Below are 22,307 nucleotides of genomic sequence, written 5' to 3' on the forward strand. Positions count from 1 at the left end.
TTTGCGGTACGCGGGCCTCTCACTGTTGTGGCCTCTCCCGTTGCGGAGCACAGGCTCCGGACGCGCAGGCTCAGCGGCCATGGCTCGCGGGCCCAGCCGCTCCGCGGCATGTGGGATCTTCCCGGACCAGGGCACGAACCCGTGTCCCCTGCATCGGCAGGCAGACTCTCAACCACTGCGCCACCAGGGAAGCCCAGAGCTGCAGGTTTTGAAATTAGATCTGAATCTGCTCCATGGTCCCTACGTTCTCAGAGCCCATTTATTCTCGATTTAGATACAGTCATAAAAGGTGGCCCTCTTGGGAGCTCAGAAACCCACATTGAAGTTTTGGGTTCCTCTGCAGGCAGGCTCACTGTCAAAAGCAAAGAGTGATAGGTGACTGAGTAAAGAAATCTGAAAAATGGTAAAAAATAAACATATAAACTTAAAAAGCTCAGCCATCTGGGGACTTGCAGTTCAGGACAACTAACCCACCACACTCATTAGCTTCTGAGGCCCTGGGTTCCAGCATAGCACCACGCTTATTAGAATGAAGACTCCATTTCCACCAGAAGAATAGTGAGGTTACATTCCAATCTGTGTCCACTCACTGATATAGACCGAAGAAAGTTGAAAACACATGTCTACACAAAAATTTACACATGAATGCTCACCGCAGCATTAGTCATAAAAACCAAAAAGTGGAAAGAGCCCAAATGTCTGTCAACTAATGAATGGATCAACAAAATGTGGTATAGCCATACAATGGAATATATTCAGGCCTAAAAAAAGGAATGAAGTACTGATACAAGCTACAACATGGATGAACCCTGAAGATACCATGCTAAGTGAAAGAAGCCAGACACAAAGGGACACATGTTACATCGTGCCATTTATATGAAATTTCCAGAACAGGCAAATACGTAGAGACAGAAAGTAGACCAGCGGCTACCAGCGGCTGGAAGATGTGATGGGGAGTGACTCCTAATGGGTACGTGGATTCTTTCTGGAGTGATAAAAATGTTCTAAAACCAGATAGTGGTTACGGTTGCATAGCTCTGAGAATATATGAAAAACCATTGGATTGTACACTTAAAGGGTAAATGTTATGGTATGTGAATTATATCTCAATAAAACTGTTATAAAAAATAAAACTTAGATCTAGAGAAAAAAGTCTGGCATTTCCCTCTCAAGAATTTTTTTTCAATCATCTATCAAGCATCTCTGAAGAGAAAAAAGCATATAATCTTCATTAGACAGAGGTTTCCATATAAAGTATTTTAAGTTCTAGAAGACTGACTTCTAAAGGGAGAAACTTCAGTTATCTGAAAAGTTCAATGATTTCCTGGTGAGGCCAACTAAATGAGCCTGACTTATCAGGATTCCTATCAGTGGTGCTGACAGCATCTGTGGGCACCTCATTCAGAAAAACAGCCCCACTCTTAGGTCACTTAGACAGTTGGGTGATGACTCACAGAGTTTCTGCCCTCTCATTTTTCAGGGTTGCTCAGTGTGTGTAGGAAGCATTAGCTCACTAGCAGGTGAGCCACGTCAAAACCTTTCTGGAAGTCAGCAGGGTATAAATCAGAAATAAATATATCACCCGTGAGTATGCACATTACTCTTCCTGGAGGCCTCCAGGATCAATACTCACTCCTTGCCAGGAACCAGGGGCCTCCCACAGCAATGTTCACGTCCAACCTCATCCTTCCGCTTCCTCCTCCTCTCCCTTTCCTCTCCTCCTTCTCTTCATAGCTGATAGCCTAGTTGGCAAATCCGATTCTTACATTTTCTGAAGGGAGATTTGCAAATTCACCACACACCGCAGGCCAGAATCTCTTACTTGTGTCACGCTGGGGTTTGCTGCATGGCTCTCTCCCCTCTTTTTTGCCCTCTCTCTGTGCTGTGCATTCTGAATATTCCCTCCACAAAGCATTCCTATCACTGGACCAGGCACAGTGATGCGGCACTTGAAGTCTTAGCCTTTTATTTTCACAGAACTTTGCAACCTATTACTGTTTGTCACAGAAGATAAAGAATTTAAGATCTGGTGTTGCAGACCTACTAGAGAATGGACTTGAGGGTATGGGGAGGGGGAAGGGTGAGCTGTGACAAAGCGCGAGAGTGGCATGGACATATATACACTACCAAACGTAAGGTAGATAGCTAGTGGGAAGCAGCCGCATAGCACAGGGAGATCAGCTCGGTGCTTTGTGACCACCTAGAGGGGTGGGATAGGGAGGGTGGGAGGGAGGGAGATGCAAGAGGGAAGAGATATGGGAACATATGTATATGTATAACTGATTCACTTTGTTATAAAGCAGAAACTAATACACCATTGTAAAGCAATTATACTCCAATAAAGATGTTAAAAAAAAAACTGGAAAAAAAAAAAGATCTGGAGTTGAAGAAGGGTTTCTTTGTTTTTGAGTGAACAGCTTAGAGCTACTCCACATAGGTTAACATATTTTTAAAACTCATCTCTGTATTTGAAGGGATTGAGGAGAGATACTTGAAATAACTCAGACAGGTCCGGAGAGTCCAGCATTATGCAGCCAGGCATGTGTGAGCTCCCATGAACTGTCTACCTGTGATGTGCGTGAGAGGGAATTGGAGATAGGGGTGGATGTACAGTTAGAGCTACTCTGAAAGTTTTAAGCATTTATTTCAAACTTTCAGTACTTCCAAGACATTTTATTTTCAAATCAAAAACTTTTTCCAAGTATCTCTTCATTTAGCCTGAATAGCATCTTTAACACCCTTTCAGAAAACCAAAAGAAAACCAGCATAAAAATACTTGAGCCTCTGGTCCAGGGTTCTCCTCCATCTCACCCCACAGGTTCTGTTCCTGGCTGAAGTACCAGGCCTCGCGGCAGTCCCCAGCAAAGCCACTCGGGTCAGTGGGCAGGAGGGAGAGGATCCTGCCTGCCCAGGGATATCGCCCCCAAGTCCACACCTTCTCTCATCAGTTCAAATGTAATCACATATGACCAGTTTTGACTCCTAGAAGCTAAGTTGGAGCTGAATGATGAAAGAGAGACCAAGAGCCTAAAATGAGGTCATCCTTTCTAGCCCTAAATAAGTTAGTCTGTATACTAGAATGAACCAATTGCCAGCCAAAAAAGGCACACCTGAATTTATTTAATTCTGGTGCTATTCTCTAATAGAAATACATCAGACAAAACCACAGGTTTTGCTTTCCAAAATAACATACACACTCACATCGACAGACGTGCTCCCACACGCCGGGGTGAGTTGTTGCAAGGTGGCTAATCTTAGTTAAGTTTCTCTCACTTTCCTTGGGGAAATGGTCTGTCTTGATGGATCTCAGCGTCCTCAGCTACAGAATAAGTGGAAGAGCATGTCCCTATGCTGAGGACCAGGACCCCCTTGGGCTGGGAGCACCCACCTCCTGGGGAACCGGGCTTGGGCAAGCAGCTATGCAGGTGAGGAGAGCAGCTGAGGGACAGAAGACATCAAGCTGAACGGGGCAGGAAAGGAGAGGTCTCCCTCTCAGGGCTAGGAATTGTCTCTCAATAGAGTAATGACCAGAAGCACGGCCCCTCCTCTGGGACACTACATTGCCACTGAGGGTCAGCACGTACTGACACAGGAGGGTGCCCCGATCTACCAGTCAGAGACAAAAAAACCCCAGCATGATGCAGAACAGGATGCCCGGTATAATCTTCATCTGTGTCAACAAGTATGTGTTGACACAGTCTGCCTGTGTGTATATATAAATATGCAATGCTTAGGGGAAGAGTCTGACAGAATACAAAACAAACTTAATAGTGGCAATTACCCTACAGAAGGGGTGTTCACCTTTAACCTTCTGCATTGAATTTTTCCCAATTGCACAAAATACAGTAAAGAACAAAATTAGATTAAACAAAAAGAACTCAGAAAAGTTAGTCCTCATAGCTCTTTTTTCCTTATTATAGTCGTGACTTTTCCATTTTTAAAAAATACAGATGAGGGGCTTCCCTGGTGGCACAGTGGTTGCAAGTCCGCCTGCCGATGGAGGGGACACGGGTTTGTGCCCCGGTCCGGGAAGATCCCACGTGCCGCGGAGCGGCTGGGCCCGTGAGCAATGCACGCTAAGCCTGTGCATCCGAAGCCTGTGTTCCGCAACGGGAGAGGCCACAACAGTGAGAGGCCCGCGTACCGGAAAAAAAAAAAAAAAAATACAGATGAGAGAACAACCTCATTTACCACAATCCAGGAAGTCTTTGCACCCGTAGGAGCACCAGGCAAATAAGAGTTAAAATATATCCATTTTGTTGAGTATGACAAATAGCTATATAAAGCCAAATTGGTTTTTGGTAGAGCACATTTCTAATACTTAATATTGTTGCACCTGAGAAAGATACATATTTTTTCCAAGTGACAAACAAAAGCTACTGAGAATAAATTACATCTGCCCTTGTAACAAACTTATTCTATTTGCTTAATGTTTACAAAATTACATGGAGATGCAAAGCTCACCCTATAAAATGCAGAACGTTATTAAGAGAGAAAAAAAGAGGGCCTTCTTAGTCTCAAGCTGGTAAAAATGTTGATAACAGTGAGGGGAACTCAAACCCCAAGTGTTTTCTGGTTTTCTTTATAAAGGGAAAGGCTTAGGGCCATAGATGAGTTTCTAAATTTAAACTTCCATCCCCAGAGATACCCTTACAGTTGCTGATTCAGTTTCATCTCTTAAAAACAGGGTCTTGAATGGGATTCTGCATGGGTAGTCAGGATATCTGCCGTATTCCTAGCTGCGGTTTTTATTTCCTAGTTTGCCTTCGGACACTCTCTGTACATCATTTTCCCTGAACAGAAACCATTTGGAGACTAAGTACAACAGAATTCATTAAATGCTGTTTGCTCTTCAAGGGCAAGATGTTGTTGTCAAGTTTAGTAGGAAAAAAAGTAGAACGGACAATATGCTCACTGATTACAACCATGCAACAAAGCGTTTCTATGTGATGACAAAAATTGGAAATGCATTGTGAGACATATCAACAAACCAAGTTGCTGTACTGTTAACACACAATACTACAATAAAACTCTGCTAACTGGTTGCCACTTAACTAACTTGCTGCAGCCAGCAGGGTACTGGAATGTCCACATCTTCTGCTGCCACCATTTGAATTGTGGACTGACCAAGAACCCCGTTGTATTTGTGCCATACCTGCATATGCAAGTTGTAACTGCTATTGAAATCACATCATCTAAGTAGATATTAAACAAAATGATAAAATATGATTTTTAAAGGTTATAATTTATCTGAAAATTAAGTCAAAAGCTTTAGAAAGACTTTATGAAGACAAGATTCTTTTAAAAATAATGTTGGGCTTCCCCGGTGGCGCAGTAGTTAAGAATCCACCTGCTAATGCGGGTGACGTGGGTTCGATCCCTGGTCCGGGAAGATCCCACATGCCGCGGAGCAACTAAGCCCATGCACCACAACTACTGAAGCCCACATGTCTAGAGCCTGTGCTCCGCAACAAGAGAAGCCACCGCAATGAGAAGCCCGCACACCGCAACAAAGGGTGGCCCCTGCTCACCACAACTAGAGAAAGCTCGCGCACAGCAACAAAGACCCAACACAGCCAAAATATAAATAAATTAATTAAAAAAATAATAATAATGTTAAATTAGATGTGGATAAGACAACTCTAAAAGATTTTTTAAATAAAACTGATTCTGTACTCAGATTGATTTGAAGATGTCTCTGAGAACTCACCTCACTTTAAAAAAAACTGAAAGGAGGAATGTAGATGAGAAACTATATAAATTCTATGAGTAGAATTTATGCAAGAACGATGAAAAGGGATATTAATCGTTGTATGTATAAAACTGAGAGAAAAGTCCTTGACTCTACAACACAAAAGCACATTTATATAATTTTAACTTGAGTCAAAAGTATATATGAAACATTTCATCACAGAAGGGACCTTCTACTATATAACATTAAGAAACCCTCCATTCTTTACCACTCTCAAAAATCACCTAAACTCTCTCTGCCTCACTGGGACAATTGTCAGATAAGAACGCCCAATTGCTTGGCTTGACTCACAGAGCGCACACCAGGCCTGATGCTCTCCCCAGCTCTGCCCACCTGCAGGACACCTCCCTCTCGTCTAGATAACTCTCAGCAACTTCAAGCTTCACGTGTCGGCAATTGAACCTCTTCCCTTCCCTCTCAACTCTGCTTCTCCTCCTGTCATCCTCCGTGTCTTTTACTGGCATGTCCTCCCATCCCACCCCAAGCCTTTTACCTCAAAGCCTCAGGCAGGTTGGATTGGAATCTGCCCTCCTTCTCTGCCCTCTTCAAATTTTTCTTCTACAATGTCTCTACCAGTGTTTCTTTATTTCACTCCCTCTATCAAGACCCTAATATAGACACTTCTCACCTTGATTATTGCTGTAATAAACTTTGAAAGGGCTTCCCCACCTCCAGTCACTCCCTTCTCTGGCACAAATGAATCCTCATGCCTCTGCTTCAACCTCTAGACTCCTTAGCCTGATATTCAAGCCCTGCTCAAATAATAATAATCTGGCTCATATCTCAGTTTACTATCTACTGGCTTTTCCCAAGCAGCCTCTACTCTAGCCAACCTGAAATCAGTGCTCTTTCTTATATATAACCTATATTTCCTTATCTACATCCCCTCATCTGGAGTACCTTTTTTAAAAATAGTCCCTGTGGTTAGACTTCTATCCAACCTTAGGGACCATCTCAAATGGCATCTCCCCTGGGAGCCTTCCCTGACCACCCAGCTAGAAGTTGTCTCTGCCTCTAAGAGTTCAGTACACTGATGTGTCTATTTTCTATATCATTTCCCACCTTATATTACGATTCTTCATCTCCTAGTTTCAAGCTACAACAGTAGAGTTTCACAAAGTGTGTCTCATAAAACAGTTCCATCAGAAGCTGATCATTGAGTCTGAAAATGCTCCACCTTAGAAACTGCAGTGGAGGTGGAGAAAAACGGATGTGCATGAGAAGCGTCTTAAAGGTGGAGTTGACCGGACTTGATAATTGCAGGCTGTGTGGAGTATGACAGAGTGAGTAGCTCTGACTTGGACAAGTGGGAGATGCCACTCACTGCGAGGGCAAGGGGAGAGAGTGCGAGTGTGGGGCATCCAACGCTGTGCTTGGCTGGCAACACTTGAATCTGAATACCTTAGTGGAGAGGGGGAGTAAGAAGATGAAAGGACACACCATGGCTCTTTCTCAGTTCTTATCTTCCTTGAATCCTTCATGGGCTGGACACTCTTTCATTCAACCTCTCTCTCCTCGGAACTCTGTCCTCCTTCTCCCTAGGTGACCCTGTCCCCTCTCCACCCTGGTCCTCATGCTGCTAGTTCCGTCATCAAGGCCTGTTCTTCCTCCCCCTCCACAGAATACTTCAATGTGGCATCCCCGAAACCCTCTTCTCCCCCTGCTCTACACTCTCCCTTTGGTAGCCTTGTCCATTCCCTGGGCCTTGATGCCAACAGCTACAAAGATAATTTCTCCTCAGTCCTAACCGTTCTGTTTTCTTCGGGAGATTTCCACCTGGAGGCTTTGAGGTCACCTTGAAAGCAGCACGTGTGAAATGGAATTCACCCCTGACGCCCAAACCCTTCCGGCCTCCGCCCTCCCTCACCAAGTGGCTCTCACATCTTTCCTTGTTTCTATCGCCACTGCCTTTGTTCCCAACCCGCTTCTCACCTGGGCTTCCTTTCTTCAGCCTCCCTCCTTTTGGGTCCTCTCTGAGCACTGCAGCCCATAGAATCTTTCTAAAACATACCTCCGAGTTTGTCTTTCCCCTATTCAAAAAACTTTCAATAGTTTCCTGTTGGAAAACCCAACTTTTCAGATACTATACACATTTGTTATAGCACCAGCCCATGCTCTGATCTCCAGCACATACCTAACACACTGTCCAACCGAATCCAATTACTCTCTATTCCCCAAACACATCCTCCACTTTCCTGCCTCCATCCCCCTGTCATGTTCTTTGCTCTTCCTCCATCTCTGTCTATGGAAACTCCACCCATTTCTCAAGACTCAGTTAGGATGTCTCGTCCTTCAAGAAACCTTCTATAATCACCTCAAAGGAGTCCCCTTTCCTCCCTGCACTCCCACACATTTTACTCGTGTCACTTTGGTGTCATCTATTATGCCCTGCCTTATATTACAGGAACTTGTGTGGACACCTTTGCTCTTCTTTCATACTGTAACCTCCTCATGCAAGGTTACATCTTATTCACAAAAGGTAGTGAAAAGAGCCCTGACCTGCGAGTCGGGAGACCTGAATTGTAGTCCTTGCTCGGCCGCTCATGAGCCCTGTGAACTTGGATCACTTAACTCACTGTGAAACAGAACTTTGTAGTCAGTGAATCAGTCTGAGTCCTGAGTCCAGGGTTAAAAGAGCCATGCTGTAGCACAGGGAGATCAGCTCGGTGCTTTGTGTCCACCTAGTGGGGTGGAATAAGGAGGGTGGGAGGGAGACGCAAGAGGGAGGAGATATGGGGATGTATGTATATGTATAGCTGATTCACTTTGTTATAAAGCAGAAACTAACACACCATTGTAAAGCAATTATACGCCAATAAAGATGTTAAAAAAAAAAAAGAGCCATACTGAGAAGAGAGGACAGGGAGGGACAATGTCTTTCAAGGACCTGGAGTTGGCACTAGGTAAAAAAAAAAAACTGAATTATACATTTCACCATTTCCCAGTGAATGACTCATATAAATTATTTTCTGATGACACTGAGAGGAAAAATCTAATTTCTGGGGTTACACTTACAGCATATACAGAATTTTTGCTCAAGTTGCTTGCTTTCTGGCACTTCCTTCCCTCTAACTAGAGGAAGTTTCCAATCCCAGACAGGCTCGGTTCTTAAAATCTACTTGTAAGTTAGCTGTTAAAACCCTGAAGGCATTTCCCTATAGAAATGAAGGTACAAGTAATGGTAGGATACCCTGGTGGGGATGCCAGCTTAGCCTATAAATGCCACTTAGCCCAGAGCACACTTGAGTGTCGAATCTGCTGCCAACGTGGACATACCTGATGTACAGCTGAGTCATAACAACATAGCCCCCCCCCCGCCCCGCCCCGACTCTCATTCCCACCATCTGAGATCCTGGTATGGAAGCCAAAGGAGTATTGCCTGGGTGGAGGTAAGAGAGTGAACTGTAATTTTAGAGACTCTGTGGATTTAAGAGAGGGTAAAGGAGAAAGCCTGAGAAAATTAGAACTACGTTAGGTTAGATTTTTACAAGTCAAATGCTGAATCAGGTGTTGATTCTTTTAGTCATAATTACCTCCTAATGCACAGCCCAGGTGTACGTGCTTCATCCCTCTGACTCAGGGTTTCTCAGCCTCAGTGCTGTTGACATGTCGGGCCTGAGAATTCTGTGTTGGGGGGGGATCTCCCGTGCACTGTAGGGTGTTTAGCCCCCATCCCTGGCCTCTAGTCTCTAAAGACCAGTAGTGCCTCCCCCCCTCCCCCGTTATGACAGCTAAAAATGTCTCCAGGAGTTGCCAAATGTCCCCTGAGTGGCAAAATCATCCCTGGCTGAGAACTACTGCACTAACTGGACTCAGCAGACGTTCCCAAATTTTCTGTGCGTCAGAACATTTGTGCGTAGGAAGCTTGTTTAATATGCAGGTTTCAGGGCCCCAGCCTCAGATTCTGACCCAGCAAGTTCAGAATGGGGACTGGGGGGCAGAGAATCTGCACTTTTAGCAAGTATTTTTGACTGATATAGTTGGCTCTTGGCAAACTTTGGGAAATACTACAATGAAGATGCGATGAAGTAATAAATATTTTCCAAAAGCAAATGCTTTTCCCTCTGCTGCACTGAGGGAAGAGGAAGGCTGACTAGTAAAGGAATACTAGGCAACTTTAGAGAAGAGGGCAGGCCTGTCCTGGTGAGCACCGCAGGAAAGGCTTAGGGAAGAAAGTTCCATGGAGGTGGCACTGCTGGCCGGGAGAAAAGATGCCAAAGGGACGTGGTAAAACGCCAAAGTTAGTCTATTTCAAATTTCTTTTGCCCAGAGGCACACCTAGACCTTTGAAAGTGCATTCTCCTCCCTCCACCTGGGACTTACCACGTGACAAGCTCTGCGCTAAGCTTTGTACATATATACCTTCATCTCATCCTCTCCCTAGCCAGATGAGAAAACTTTATCAACCTTTAACATTATTTCTCTGGGAAAATTCATTGTAACAAAGAACTGATATACAAACCAACCTTGCCTGACACATCTTCACAAAACAGGGACAGCCTGTACTAGTCCTGGAGCTCCACCGCTCCTGAAAACCCTGCACTTTCGTTAGGATGGGAAGAGGCTCTCTGAGTTGAGAAGGCCAGATCCCGGCCTCCTGGGTCTCACCCATTCCCAGTACTCTGTCCTATGCCCTGCATAAAAGAAAGAAGCCCTGCTATTTTGCCCACGAAGAAGCCATTCTCGGCTTCTCTCCCAGGTATTCTGAATTGGAAAATGAAAGATAACGTTACAGGTGGGTATGCAAACTCAGCCACCTTCGCGGGGTGGGGCGCAGACAGGTGATGTAAGTGAGTGAAACTGGGTGGGACCGTGGCTCAGCCCCCAGCTCTGGTCATCTGTTGACATGTGGTCAGCCTGGTGCTGCCAGCTCTTCTAACAAGCCAGAAATCCAGAGTTTTATATGGAATGTCTTCGTTTTTAAACGTTGGCACTAATCCAAAGAAAAATTTTTTTTCTAATTTGGCCAAACAAAATACATCGCTAAAATGTTGCTTTATGACCTCTGTGTTCCAGATTCTTTTCTGGGTAGGCACTGCCTGTACTCTGCATTCTTTTCCCTCTCTCCCTCCCTCTCTCAATCTCATGAACCTCCCACGGGCAACAAGATTTCCAATTCCTCCCAAGAACTGCCTTCGGCCTCATTTGACAACTGCCGGTGTCTAACCCTGACAAATGCGAGCAGCTCCTTCACCTTCATTCCATCCTTCCTTAGCCTTAAATGTCTGCCCTCTCCTTCCTGCCCTTGTGCTGTGTCCTCCCACAATCACATCCCTTTGGTTGCTGGTTGCTTCTGGGTTTCCCATGAACTTGCTTTAGCTATCTGTCATCCCTGTTCTTCAGGGGCATAAATGGGAAGGTGATGGGTGGTAGATATTGGTGGGCCTTCTAAGCGTTACAGACCCCCAACCTGCATCCTGGCCAGGCTCCAGGGAAGTACAAGGCCTCTGGAGGGGAACGGCTGGAGGCACAGCTAGAGAGGCTGGATTCTCAGAAGGGGCTCCCAGAATGAGTAAAGATCCTAGTGGACAAAGGGAGGTCTAGATGCAGGGGTGCTCCTGCCTTTAGGGGACCATCGATAAACAATGAACTGAAGCTCAGAGACCTTTCCCCCATTTAAGGGTGCAAAATAAGCCCCTTGATTCATTACGTGATCCTGAGATTGGGGGACAAATAGTGATCAAAATTGACAGTATTGTCAAACAAACGAGAGGGCTTGGTGTTGGATTTCATGTGATTTTAAATATATATATATATTTTTTTTTAATGACATCCCTTGTACGCCCGAGCTAATGGTTGCAAATTTATACTTCTTTATCATCATTGCTATGCTATCAATACATTTTCATATGATGCTCCCAACAAATGTTTTCAAAAATCCAGCTCCTTGAGGCCTCTTGACTTTTCCAAATAGCCCTTCACAAAACTCTCCTGTTTCAGATGCAATCTTTTCATGTAGCAGCTATTTGCATGCAGCATTGAGGCCTGCATCTTTTGGTCACCATGATCTTAATACTTCATTGCAAATCTGACCAGACCTCCCTGAGATCCAAAGCTTGTATCTCTTAGGAGTGGGTAAGAGACCCCAGCTACCTCATACTCCTGCTCTGGGGAAGAAATTGTGAAATGGCCTTGCCCTGTGAGCTGTGTGTATCATTTAGATCACTCTCCTCATGATGGGACTGTCACATTGGGAAACAGGGTTGGTTCAATCCAACCCATGTGATGACATGGTATTGGCTTTAAAGTAATATGAAAATGGAAGTGAGAGGAAAAGCCGCATTAGGGAAATGACCCCAAAGGGTTTCGGAAGATGAATGAAACGGGGCCAGTCCATGCATGTTGTACAAGTCCTGGTCCAACGTGGACACGTTGCCACCCACAGGGACCTCCATAAACAAAAGGGTAAAACTGGCAAAGCCACTGAACTTTGGCCTCCTTGCCACTCTTCCTTGCTCTCTTTTTCCTTCTCACTGCTTTTTAAAAACAGTTTTCCTATTAGAAGAAAGTTTTTATTCTTGTGTTTAAAAAAACACATACGCTCAACATTTCAATCAAGTAGACATGTTTGACATAGCACATTTACTCTGGGGAGTGAGGGAAGGTGAAGCAAGATAGGGGCAGAAAATAGAGTGTTGGACATACACACTGCAATATATAAAAGAGATAACCAACAAGGACTTACTGTATAGCACAGAGAACTATATTCAATATTTTGTAATAACCTATAAGGGAAAAGAATTTGAAAAAGAATATATATATATATCAGTTATAAACACACACACACACACATACACACACACACACACACACACACACACACACACACATATATGTATGTATAACTGAATCACTGTGCTGTACACCTGAAACTAACACGACATTATAAATCAACTATACTTCAATAGAAAACAAAAAGACTATTGTAGACAGAACTGGGAGCTCTTGTCTGGGCTCCACCAGTAAGCTGCTGTGTGGCTTGGGGCAAGTCACTTCACATCTCTGAGCCTCTTTCCTCAACTGCAAAATGAAGGTTTTGGACCTGGTGATCTCTGAAACTCTGTATTCCAATTAATGCTCTAGTGGTCAGGGGTGGTCAAGGACTGGTCAGATCAAGGGATGTGTGAGAGTTTAAAGAGAACAGGAACAACAGGTCAAACCTACCAGGATTTTCCTAAGTTCTAGAAGAATCTACCTCTTCATCTACTTCAAGAAAGAAACAGGAAGGAAATATAATACCCTCCATGCCAAATTGTCAGTTTTAGCTGGAATTATTTCCTCCCACCCATATTACGTCTCTTTTAACCACCAATAACTTTGAAAAGGGGGAAATTAGTGGAGGCAGAAAGCACCTCCCTTAGCTGTGAGCACCTGATCCACACCACCAAGGTCTGCCTTTATTTTGCATAAACCATGGGACAGTCTCTTCAAGGGTTTCCCAGGGTTAGGAATCTTCCTCTTTCAAGGTTAGAGTTACTAGACTGTCTATGTGTGCGGCAGGGCCTTTTTCTCTTATCACTTTTGTCCAGAGACAACAGAGAAGGGTTAACTCCTGCTGCTCCTATAGACCTCAGATTGGACACCAAGCCCCAGCACGACCCGGCCAGCAAGACCACGTGAGCTAGGCCACGGCCCCAGAGTGCCGGCCACCATCATGCCCCCTGGCCTGCCCCCTGGACCTGTCCACCCTCCGCTCCTCTCTGGAATCCCACACTTGGATACTGTTCCATGTGACGCCTATCTCACCATCTCTGTAAACTTTTGACCACCTGCACCCATGCCAGTGCAATGTTTCTGCTTTCCTGGTGAAGCCAGCTCAGTGTTAGTAAGAGGGTGCTAAGGACATTCCATCTCTTCTCTACTAAGACAAAGATGTGAAAAGTTATTTCCTTCAGAAAAGAGATCCTGATAGAAGGAGATTTCAGACCAGTGGGAAAGGAGACCTGGGGTCTCAGGATCTTAGGCGGCATTCTATTCAAACTCTTGTTTTAAATATGAGAAAATGAGAAGGTGAAATGACTCATCCCAGGTCACACAGCTGGCTGGTGTCAGAGCCATTACTTTAACCCAGATCTCATAATTCCTAGACCAGTGCTCTCCTGCAGAAAAGACACTTGGGGCAGACAGAACATTGTAGTACCGTCGACCACATCTATTGTAGACAGTAGACAATACTAGTCTACAGCTTCAGGATGGTGAGACTATACCGTGAGATTTACAAAGGAAGTAAAAAAGATCATATTTGCACACAAAGCTGATGAGCCCAATACCCAAGAAAGTCTCTGTGGACAAACACATTGCAGTAAATGTTCTTGGGGACTGTTAAGGGTTGAATTGCGTTGCTCGAAAAGATAAGGTGAAGTCTTAACCCCCAGAACCTATGCATGTGGCCTTATTTGAAAGTTGAGCCTTTGCAGATATAATCAAGTTAAGATGAAGTCATAATGGCGTAGTGCGAGCCCTAATCGAATGACTGGTGTCCTTGGACACACAGGAGAGAAAGCCATGTGAAGATGACGGCGGAGACTGCAGCCATGCATGTCGAAGCCAAGGAATGCCAAGGATTGCTAGCAGCCCCCAGAAGCTAGAAGAGGCAATGAAGGATCCTCTCTGAGAGCCTTCGGAGAGCTCATGTCCTGCTGATAGCTCGATTTCAGACTTCTAGCCTCCAGAACTGAGAGAGAATAAATGCCTCTGGTTATAAGTCACTCAGTTTGTGATACTTGTTACAACAGCCCTAGGACACTAATACAGTCTGGGGAGACGGCTGGGCTGGGTGAGGCTGAAGTGAGGAGACTGAAATCATGCAAATGAATGCAAGAGGACAAATTCTATGGGTTGGTCCTATAATAAAGTTCTCCTGCCCAGCGTGGTCCTTCATCTGTGCTCCTCCATTTACGAACCTGCAGGACTGCCTGACTTGCTCAGAGGTGAGGGGAGATGGTGGGCAGGAGACAAGCACTGGAGTGAGACAAACCTGGCTTTGAATTCTCAGTCTGCTACTTACGTAAGGTGTAAAGTGTAGGGTAGACGACAAACTCTTGGGGTCTTTGTGCCCTCACCTGGAGAAAACAGCCTTCCTCAGAGGGTTATTGTGAGAAATACTGTGCTTACCTGTGGCAGTTCTATCCAGGTTAGTTTCTTTGCCTCTACTTTACTTAGTCTTTGAATTAATTTGTAGGCAATCTATGGACTGGGTGTGGGAAAGGAAACGAACATTTAAATACCTCCCATGTGGAGAAAGGAGCCTTAGTGCCTTTAAATGCTGGTGATGGTACATTAGGTATGAAAGTGGTTAAGAGAGTAAATCCTATGACTTCTCATCACAAGGAGAAAGTATTTCTTTCTTTTTCTTTTACTTTGTATCTATGTGAGGTGATGGATGTTCACTAAACTGACTGTGGTGATCATTTCATGATGTATGTAAGTCAGATCACGATACTGTACACCTTAAACAGTGCTATATGTCAATTATATCTCAATAAAACTGGAAGAAGAAGAAAAATGCTGGTGATGGGGAGAGGCCACAACAGTGAGAGGCCCGCGTACCGAAAAAAAAAAAAAAAAAAAAATTCACTTATCTGGACACCTTAAAGGCCATACAGACCAGTCCTCTCATTTTAGACACGCGAGCACTGGTCACGTTGTATATTTTCCACGCTCACCATGCACAGACCACGTTGGGCACCTGGGAGACCTCCACATGAATGTTTGTTGCTAGATGAAGGGACTTGGGAAGACCTCATAAAGAAATGAAACTTAATCTTATGGTGGGAACAAATGTCACCATTTGGCCACATTTAACAGACTTCACCCACCTCACTACTTTGCCCAGACCCAGTCTGGCTGTCCATTTCTAACTTGATATCTCTCAAAGAATGGTTTGCTAGCCCACCTTCCTAGAGAGACCTTCAGGGGGTTCAAGTTCTGAGCTTAAAAGAAAGTTACTCAAAAATAGGTGCTCAGGATTCATCAAGTATTCTCAGCTGTAAAATTGATTCTACGTCATCAGACCAAAAGAAGAGTCCTTTTTAAAAGGATACTTAATCCAAAGTCAACTCTAACTTAGAGTAGATGGCAAATTAAGTCCCTAATGTGAAGATAAAAGATGCAAGACAAACTTAAAAGTAGCTCTAACTGTGCCATTTTTACCCAGAAAGAATACAGTATCCTCCATCTCTGCCCAATAACTGCCTTGCTTACTTCCCCTGCTTTATTGCTCCCTAGCACTTATTACATGTGACATGTTATATTTGCTTGTTTATTCAATCATGGCTCAACTTCCCTCACTGGAATGTAAGTTCCATGAGGGCTCAGACCTCGTCTCTTAATTCACTGATGTATGCCCAAGGCCGGGAACAGTTCCTGTCACATAATTGGTTCACAGTACATATTTTCTCAATAGATGAGAGAATGAATAAAATAAATTTGGGCAAAGAGAGGAGCAGTCACATGATGTGGATAAGAGAGTAGAATATGTGGCTGCCTTTTGCCTAAAAGAGTTGCCCCTATGTCCACTAGCCATCAAGAATATCTCTATCACCTCATACCAGTCAGAAGGGCCGTCATCAAAAAATCTACAAACAATAAATGCTGGAGAGGGTGTGGAGAAAAGGGAACCCCCAAACAGTGTTGGTGGGAATGTAAATTGATACAGCCACTATGGAGAACAGTATGGAGGTTCCTAAAAAATTTAAAAATAGAACTACTATACAATCTAGAAACGTCACTTCTGGTATTTATCCAAAGAATTCAAAACACTAACTCAAAAAGATATATGCACCACGATGTTCATCACAGCATTGTTTATATTAGCCAAGGTATGGAAGCAACCTCAGTGCCCATCAATGGAGGAGTGGATAAAGAAGATGTGGCATATATATATATATATATATATATATATATATATATATATATATACACACACACACACACACACACACACACACACATATACACACACAGACACACACACTGGAATATTAGCCATAAAAAAGAATGAAATCTTGCCATTTGCAACAATGTGGATGGACCTTAAGAGTATTATGCTAAGTGAAATAATAAGAGAAGGCAAATACCACATGATTTCATTCATATGTGGTATATAAAAAAACAAACAAACAAAAATAAACAAAGCAAAACATGTAGATACAGAGAACAGAGTATAGGTATCAGAGGGGGAGGGGCAGGCGGCGAAATGGGTAAAGGAGTCAACTGTACGGTGATGGATGGAAACTAAACTTTTGGTGGTGAGCACCCTGTAGTGTATACAGAAGTAGAAATATAATGTTGTACACATGAAACATATAATGTTATAAACAAGTGTTACCTTTATAAAATAAATTTTTTTAAAAAGAATGTCTCTCTTGCTTCTCTGCTCTGATTCCATCATCACCAAGAAACCTTTGATTTAAATCTTTCTGTGTGCATTTTCCTACAGATGGGATCACAATTTTGGTTTACTTGGCACAATATTTTTCACTGTAAATTAACAGGTTGGCATTTTGTCTTTTAAAATTGGTTCACATCACACCTAAAAGAATTCTGAGAAGGATCTCAACCAGGATGAAAAACTGTGGTGAAAAGAGCGAAGACTGGCACACAGGGCAATTGGGTTCTAGTGCTAACTCTCTTTTTGACTCACCTGTGTGGCCTTAAAAAATTTCACTTTTCTCGGGCTTCCCTGGTGGTGCAGTGGTTGAGAGTCTGCCTGCCGATGCAGGGGACACGGGTTCGTGCCCCCGTCTGGTAAGATCCCACATGCCGCGGAGCGGCTAGGCCCGTGAGCCATGGCCGCTGAGCCTGCGCGTCCGGAGCCTGGGCTCCACAACGGGAGAGGCCACAACAGTGAGAGGCCCGCGTACCGAAAAAAAAAAAAAAAAAAAAAAAAAATTCACTTATCTGGACTTCAGTTTCCCCATAGAGGCATTGAACTTGATAACTTCTGAGTTCCTTCCATCTTTCAAAGTAGGGTTTTATAAAAATTAATACAGTAGGCTTTTCCATGTATTTTGACTTCCTAAAAGGGGTGTTAACTGGTGTCACGTCACTGTCTATTGGCAGCATAGTATGATTCACATGGATCATGGGGTCAGCACTTTTCCTGGGGTCAGTCATCATTGCCAGGAAAAGGCAGTCAGAATCCTTGTTAAAAATCTAAAATGCCAGTGGTGACACTCCCTAAGGAAAATGGAGATCACACAGCAATTCTTTCACATTTAAAATTGTACAGGTGTGTGGGTGTGGGGAGGTGGAAGGAAGTACGAGAGGGAAGGAAAGGCAAGGCAGACGGCAGAGGATGTCTAGGTGATGGGAAGGCAGGTGCCAAGTATGGGTTTGGAGAGTCACATTTTTCCATTAGAGCCTGGCAGATGCTTAAGCTTGACCAATGAGAATTGCCCACGAACTTTTAGTAGATACATGTAACTATTTCCATTTTGAGCTGTGTCACTGTGAGGGAGGGTAAGAGCTGAGTGTCCCATAAATGTATCTTCCTTGGAGACTTTTGTTATCAATTCACCTAGGCTGCCCTAGCCTGCTCTCACTGGAACCCTTCCAGTGTTCATTATTTGGCCTTCTTTGAGATCTTAACTGCCTGTGTGTGATACAGTTATTGGGCTATCTCTTAAATGTCTACTTTCAGATCAGACTTCTCACCTGAATGCTAGTCTTATACGATTGCTACCTACAAATTAGTACCACTTAGATATCATCCCTTTAAACATAACATGTCGAAAGCAAACTTAGTGTGACCCCCTTCCCAACTCATTCTGTTTCTATCACTGACATCTCCAATCCCATTCTGAGGCTTACATTTGAAGTTATTTTTCATTCCTCACAACTCCTTTATCAATAATCATCCACAACTTCTATAAATAGCAATAACACACTCAGCAATCTACCCACTGCTTAATAAATGTTCACCATTCTGTTATGTGTATTATGATCTGAAGTGATCTGCTCAGTCACCCAAGACTGTTGAGGCTTCTCACAGAGGCTCTTACATTCGTCTCCTTTCTCTCACCTTCACAGTAATCCATGTTCCCATCCCCTGTTGCCTAAACTCCCAGAGTATCTTTCTTATCGGCCTCCAAATCTCTAATTTTTCCCTGCTTCAGTCCATCTAAAATAAATGCACAGACTGATCTTTTTGAAACCACTTTCATCACGTTATAGTTGGCCTACAAACCTATGATGGTTTCTGTTTATGAATCAGAGTGTTTACAAACTCCCTGTACAGCATTAAGAGCTTTGGGCAGCTGCTCCCTCTTCCCCAAGCTACCCGAGATCTGTATGTCTTTATTTGACTCAAATTTGTTTGAGCATCAACTATGTGCCAGCCATACTCTCTATCACCCACTACCCTCCAGCATCCCCTCTCTTCTCCAGTTAAGCCCAGTGTGATGCTCCCCTGCCACCACCACAGTGATACCTGCCATTTGGACTTTGCTCCTATTCTTGCCCTGCCAGGAGTCTCCCCCTTTCTGCCAATAAAAATCTGATAGCTCTTCCAAGATGCACCTTCTCCTGAAGGTTTCCCATATGAATGAATCCCAGACCACAACAACCTTTCCCTTTTTCTGAATTCCCTCAGCATTCTCACACCAGATATCTATTGCTAAATATTGTCCTCTTATTATTTCACATGCATTTGTTGGTCTCCCCGATTGAAATGTGAGCTCTAGAAGGGCAGAGGCCAAATCTTCTATTCTTCGTTTACCCAGATCTGGAATGGAAAAGGGCAGATGCAAGGCCAGTAAAGACCTTGATTTTGCACATAGCTCATGGGCAAGGACCAGTGGGCACAGCGTAGGCAATAAAGACAAAAAATGTGCACTGAAGACCTAAGACTAGTTCCTGGCACAAGGTTAGAAGCTCAGCCATGTTCTGAGAAGTGTTTGTTAAATGCTGAATTAGATTTTCAGAGATAATACAAGTCCCTTACACACCATGTATTCCTCTAGCACAAAAATCTCTACTGAAGCACAGTGGCCAGTAAAATTTATGGGGTCTCAATCACTAATTAGATTTGAAATTCTTGAGTCTTCTTGGCCAGAATGATCAGTCCAGTGGGGACATCTCAGTTGTCTCTATGAGAAGTTGCCCCTACACCTGGCAACTACCTGAGTTAGCACCAGTTCATGCCCCTGAGCCAAAAGTTGTGTGACTCCAATACAAGCCAGATATCTGTAAGGAAACCTGTAAGCTCAGCCTCCCTCCTCCCCTCCCTCCAGCTACACGATGTCTTATGCAAACCTAGAACCCGGCCAGGTGATGTGCAGCCCCTTTCAGAAAGCAGAGAAGGTGCCCTTTGTAGAAGGGGTGCAGACAGAAAAATGGACTTACCCTCACATAGTAGTTCATGCCCATCCCCAACAGGTGCTGAAGAAAGTGCTTGTCCTGCCTGCTCCCGGGGGTTGGCTCCCCAGGGCCGGGAAGGGGGCAGGCATCAGGAGTTAAAGAGGTCGCCCTGTGCCCCAGGGCATCCCGCTGAGGCGGAGGTGCTGGCATGGCCCTATTCAGACTGGTTTCAGGGGAAGCCGGGCTGCTGGGAGCCGGGTCTTGGCTTTCCTGGAGCTTGAGTCGAGGTACCTCTTTGGTACCCAAGCAAAAGTTTTTCAGACTCAGCAAGGTGGCTGGGTTGGCCAGCTTTACGCTGGCCATGCGAGGGATCAAGGTGCACAGTGGGGTGGGGCTCTCCTGGGACGCCAAGGTGGCATCTTCAGCCGGCAGGTGAGGTGCCAGGGCTGGGTAGGGAGGCTGTGGCGAGCCCTTGTTCCCCCCCGAGCCTCCGGGGCTGCCTTCGTCCAAGGACGTGATGGACTCGTTCCGAAAGCGGCTATACTTGGCCCTGTGCAGCATCCCGGGGTGCCTGAAGAGTCCTACATACAGCACGAGTCCTGCCAGGCTGTCCGGACCGCGTTCTCGCATAGCCTTGGCAGTGCTGAAACAGGATACTGTTGCATAAATCGCCTCGTCGTCTGCTAGATAAACAGTGCGGAAAGCAAATGCCTCAACGCCCCGTGCAACTTGGCGGCTGCCACCTCTCCAACTCCGTTCTCGCCCTCGCCCTCGCCCGCTTGGGCTCCGGGTCCTCGAGGGTAACAGCCCAGGGGAAAACGCCTTCCCAGCTGATTTTAGTCCCTCCCTGGCCCAGCGGCGGCACCCGGTGTTCTCGCGTCGGGTTCCTTGCTGGGAAAGCCTGGACCCAGGCTCGCGGCGGCGCCGGCAACCGCTCACGGCCAACTCTTAGGCACGGAACGGGGCCGCGCGCCCGGCCAGCCGGTCCCGCCGCATCGCTGGCGGCGCGGGAGCCTTGCAGAAATATTTAACGCCCCCTACCCCCCAGCCTCCCCTTCTGCACACAGGAACTTTCAAACCTGCTCCCTCCGGTTCCCACAGGGCGGGGCAATGTCTGGCTCATTAACCCTTTACTTGTTCCAGTGATTGCTCATTTTTTAAAAAAGGAGCAAAGAAAATGTATATGTGGGCCAAAGGCCCTTGTGCCTGGGTTCGTTTCTTCTGATGGCTGCCCTCTCTTGGAAGATCTTGTCATGCATCCCTTCTGGGCCACAAGCCAGGAGTGCTAGTGACAGGCGCTGCTCCGCATTATTTCAGGGACTTGTGATCCCTCCGTGTTCTTCAGATCCCCTCCCAGCCTGCCCACCCTGGCTCCGAGCTTCCCTCCCTCCCCGACTCCCCTCAGAGCTTCTTTCAGGAGCCTATCTGCAACAGAAGGCTGAGATGTGCAGGATGATACGCAGAGTGTTGAAATTTTTATGAATGAACTTTGCTGAATGAATTTCTCTCTGTGTGTGCAAGCTAATAAATCAGTGAATGAAGCTGAGAATAGCTGTAATTGACTGATGGTCTCAGGGGTGCTTGGTTTTTATCCAATCAGGCGGCAGCTTGATGACTCATGCACCATAAATATACTAAACTAGTAGCCAGGAGAAATAAAGCTGGAGGGAGAGAAAGGAGAGATTTTATTTTGTGATATCTGAGGAAAGGGTTAAAGGGAAAGGCAATCTTTAGTGTAAATCATCTGCAAGCTGGGCAGCAGGTTAAAAGGTCCATTTTCTTTTTTGTTGAAATGACCGGGAAAGCCAAGCAGAAGAGCTAAAAATTAGACCCATTGTTCCACGGATATTAGGACATATGGTACACAACTCCTGGGGGAAGACATGATGCATTTTTCTTAGAAACATAGTTCTTTTTTTATTGATTGCTGGTTCCATCTCCCGTCTGGTGCAACTTCCTGTACCTATCAAATGCATTCTGAAGACATGATGACAACTGCAAGAGGCTTAGCACACAGGAAGCCAGGAAGGGAGCTGAGAAAGGGAAATGCAGGTTCTTTTAGGAATGGAGAAGAGGAAACTGCTGAAGCACTGAGAGGATGTGAAATCACATATCAGAAGAGACAAGAAAATCTCGGCTGAAGGTTACATTTCTTGGTGGGCCAAGGCTCGTGCATCTGAAACTGAACATTAATCCAAAAATCAAAACAAACCGGCAGCCACGGGAATCAGGGATGCCACCTTCACTGTCTTAT

The 22,307-nt window shown here is 44.9% G+C and overlaps 1 protein-coding gene across 1 annotated transcript in view; it reads right to left on the reverse strand.

Annotated features, from left to right (window-relative positions):
- SHC4 (SHC adaptor protein 4) overlaps positions 1–21,399 on the reverse strand; it is a 134,326-nt gene extending 112,927 nt beyond the window's left edge. Inside the window, exon 1 of the mRNA XM_027096670.1 lies at positions 20,099–21,399. Within this exon, the coding sequence (XP_026952471.1) occupies positions 20,099–20,683 (585 nt within the window). The 5' untranslated portion in view covers positions 20,684–21,399. The remainder of the gene's footprint in view (positions 1–20,098) is intronic.
- Positions 21,400–22,307: the final 908 nt, after the last annotated feature.

Source organism: Aethalodelphis obliquidens, unplaced genomic scaffold (genome assembly GCF_003676395.1).
Source record: "Aethalodelphis obliquidens isolate GAN/ISIS:26980383/991018 unplaced genomic scaffold, ASM367639v1 scaffold105, whole genome shotgun sequence".
NCBI classification, from domain to species: Eukaryota; Metazoa; Chordata; class Mammalia; order Artiodactyla; family Delphinidae; genus Aethalodelphis; species Aethalodelphis obliquidens.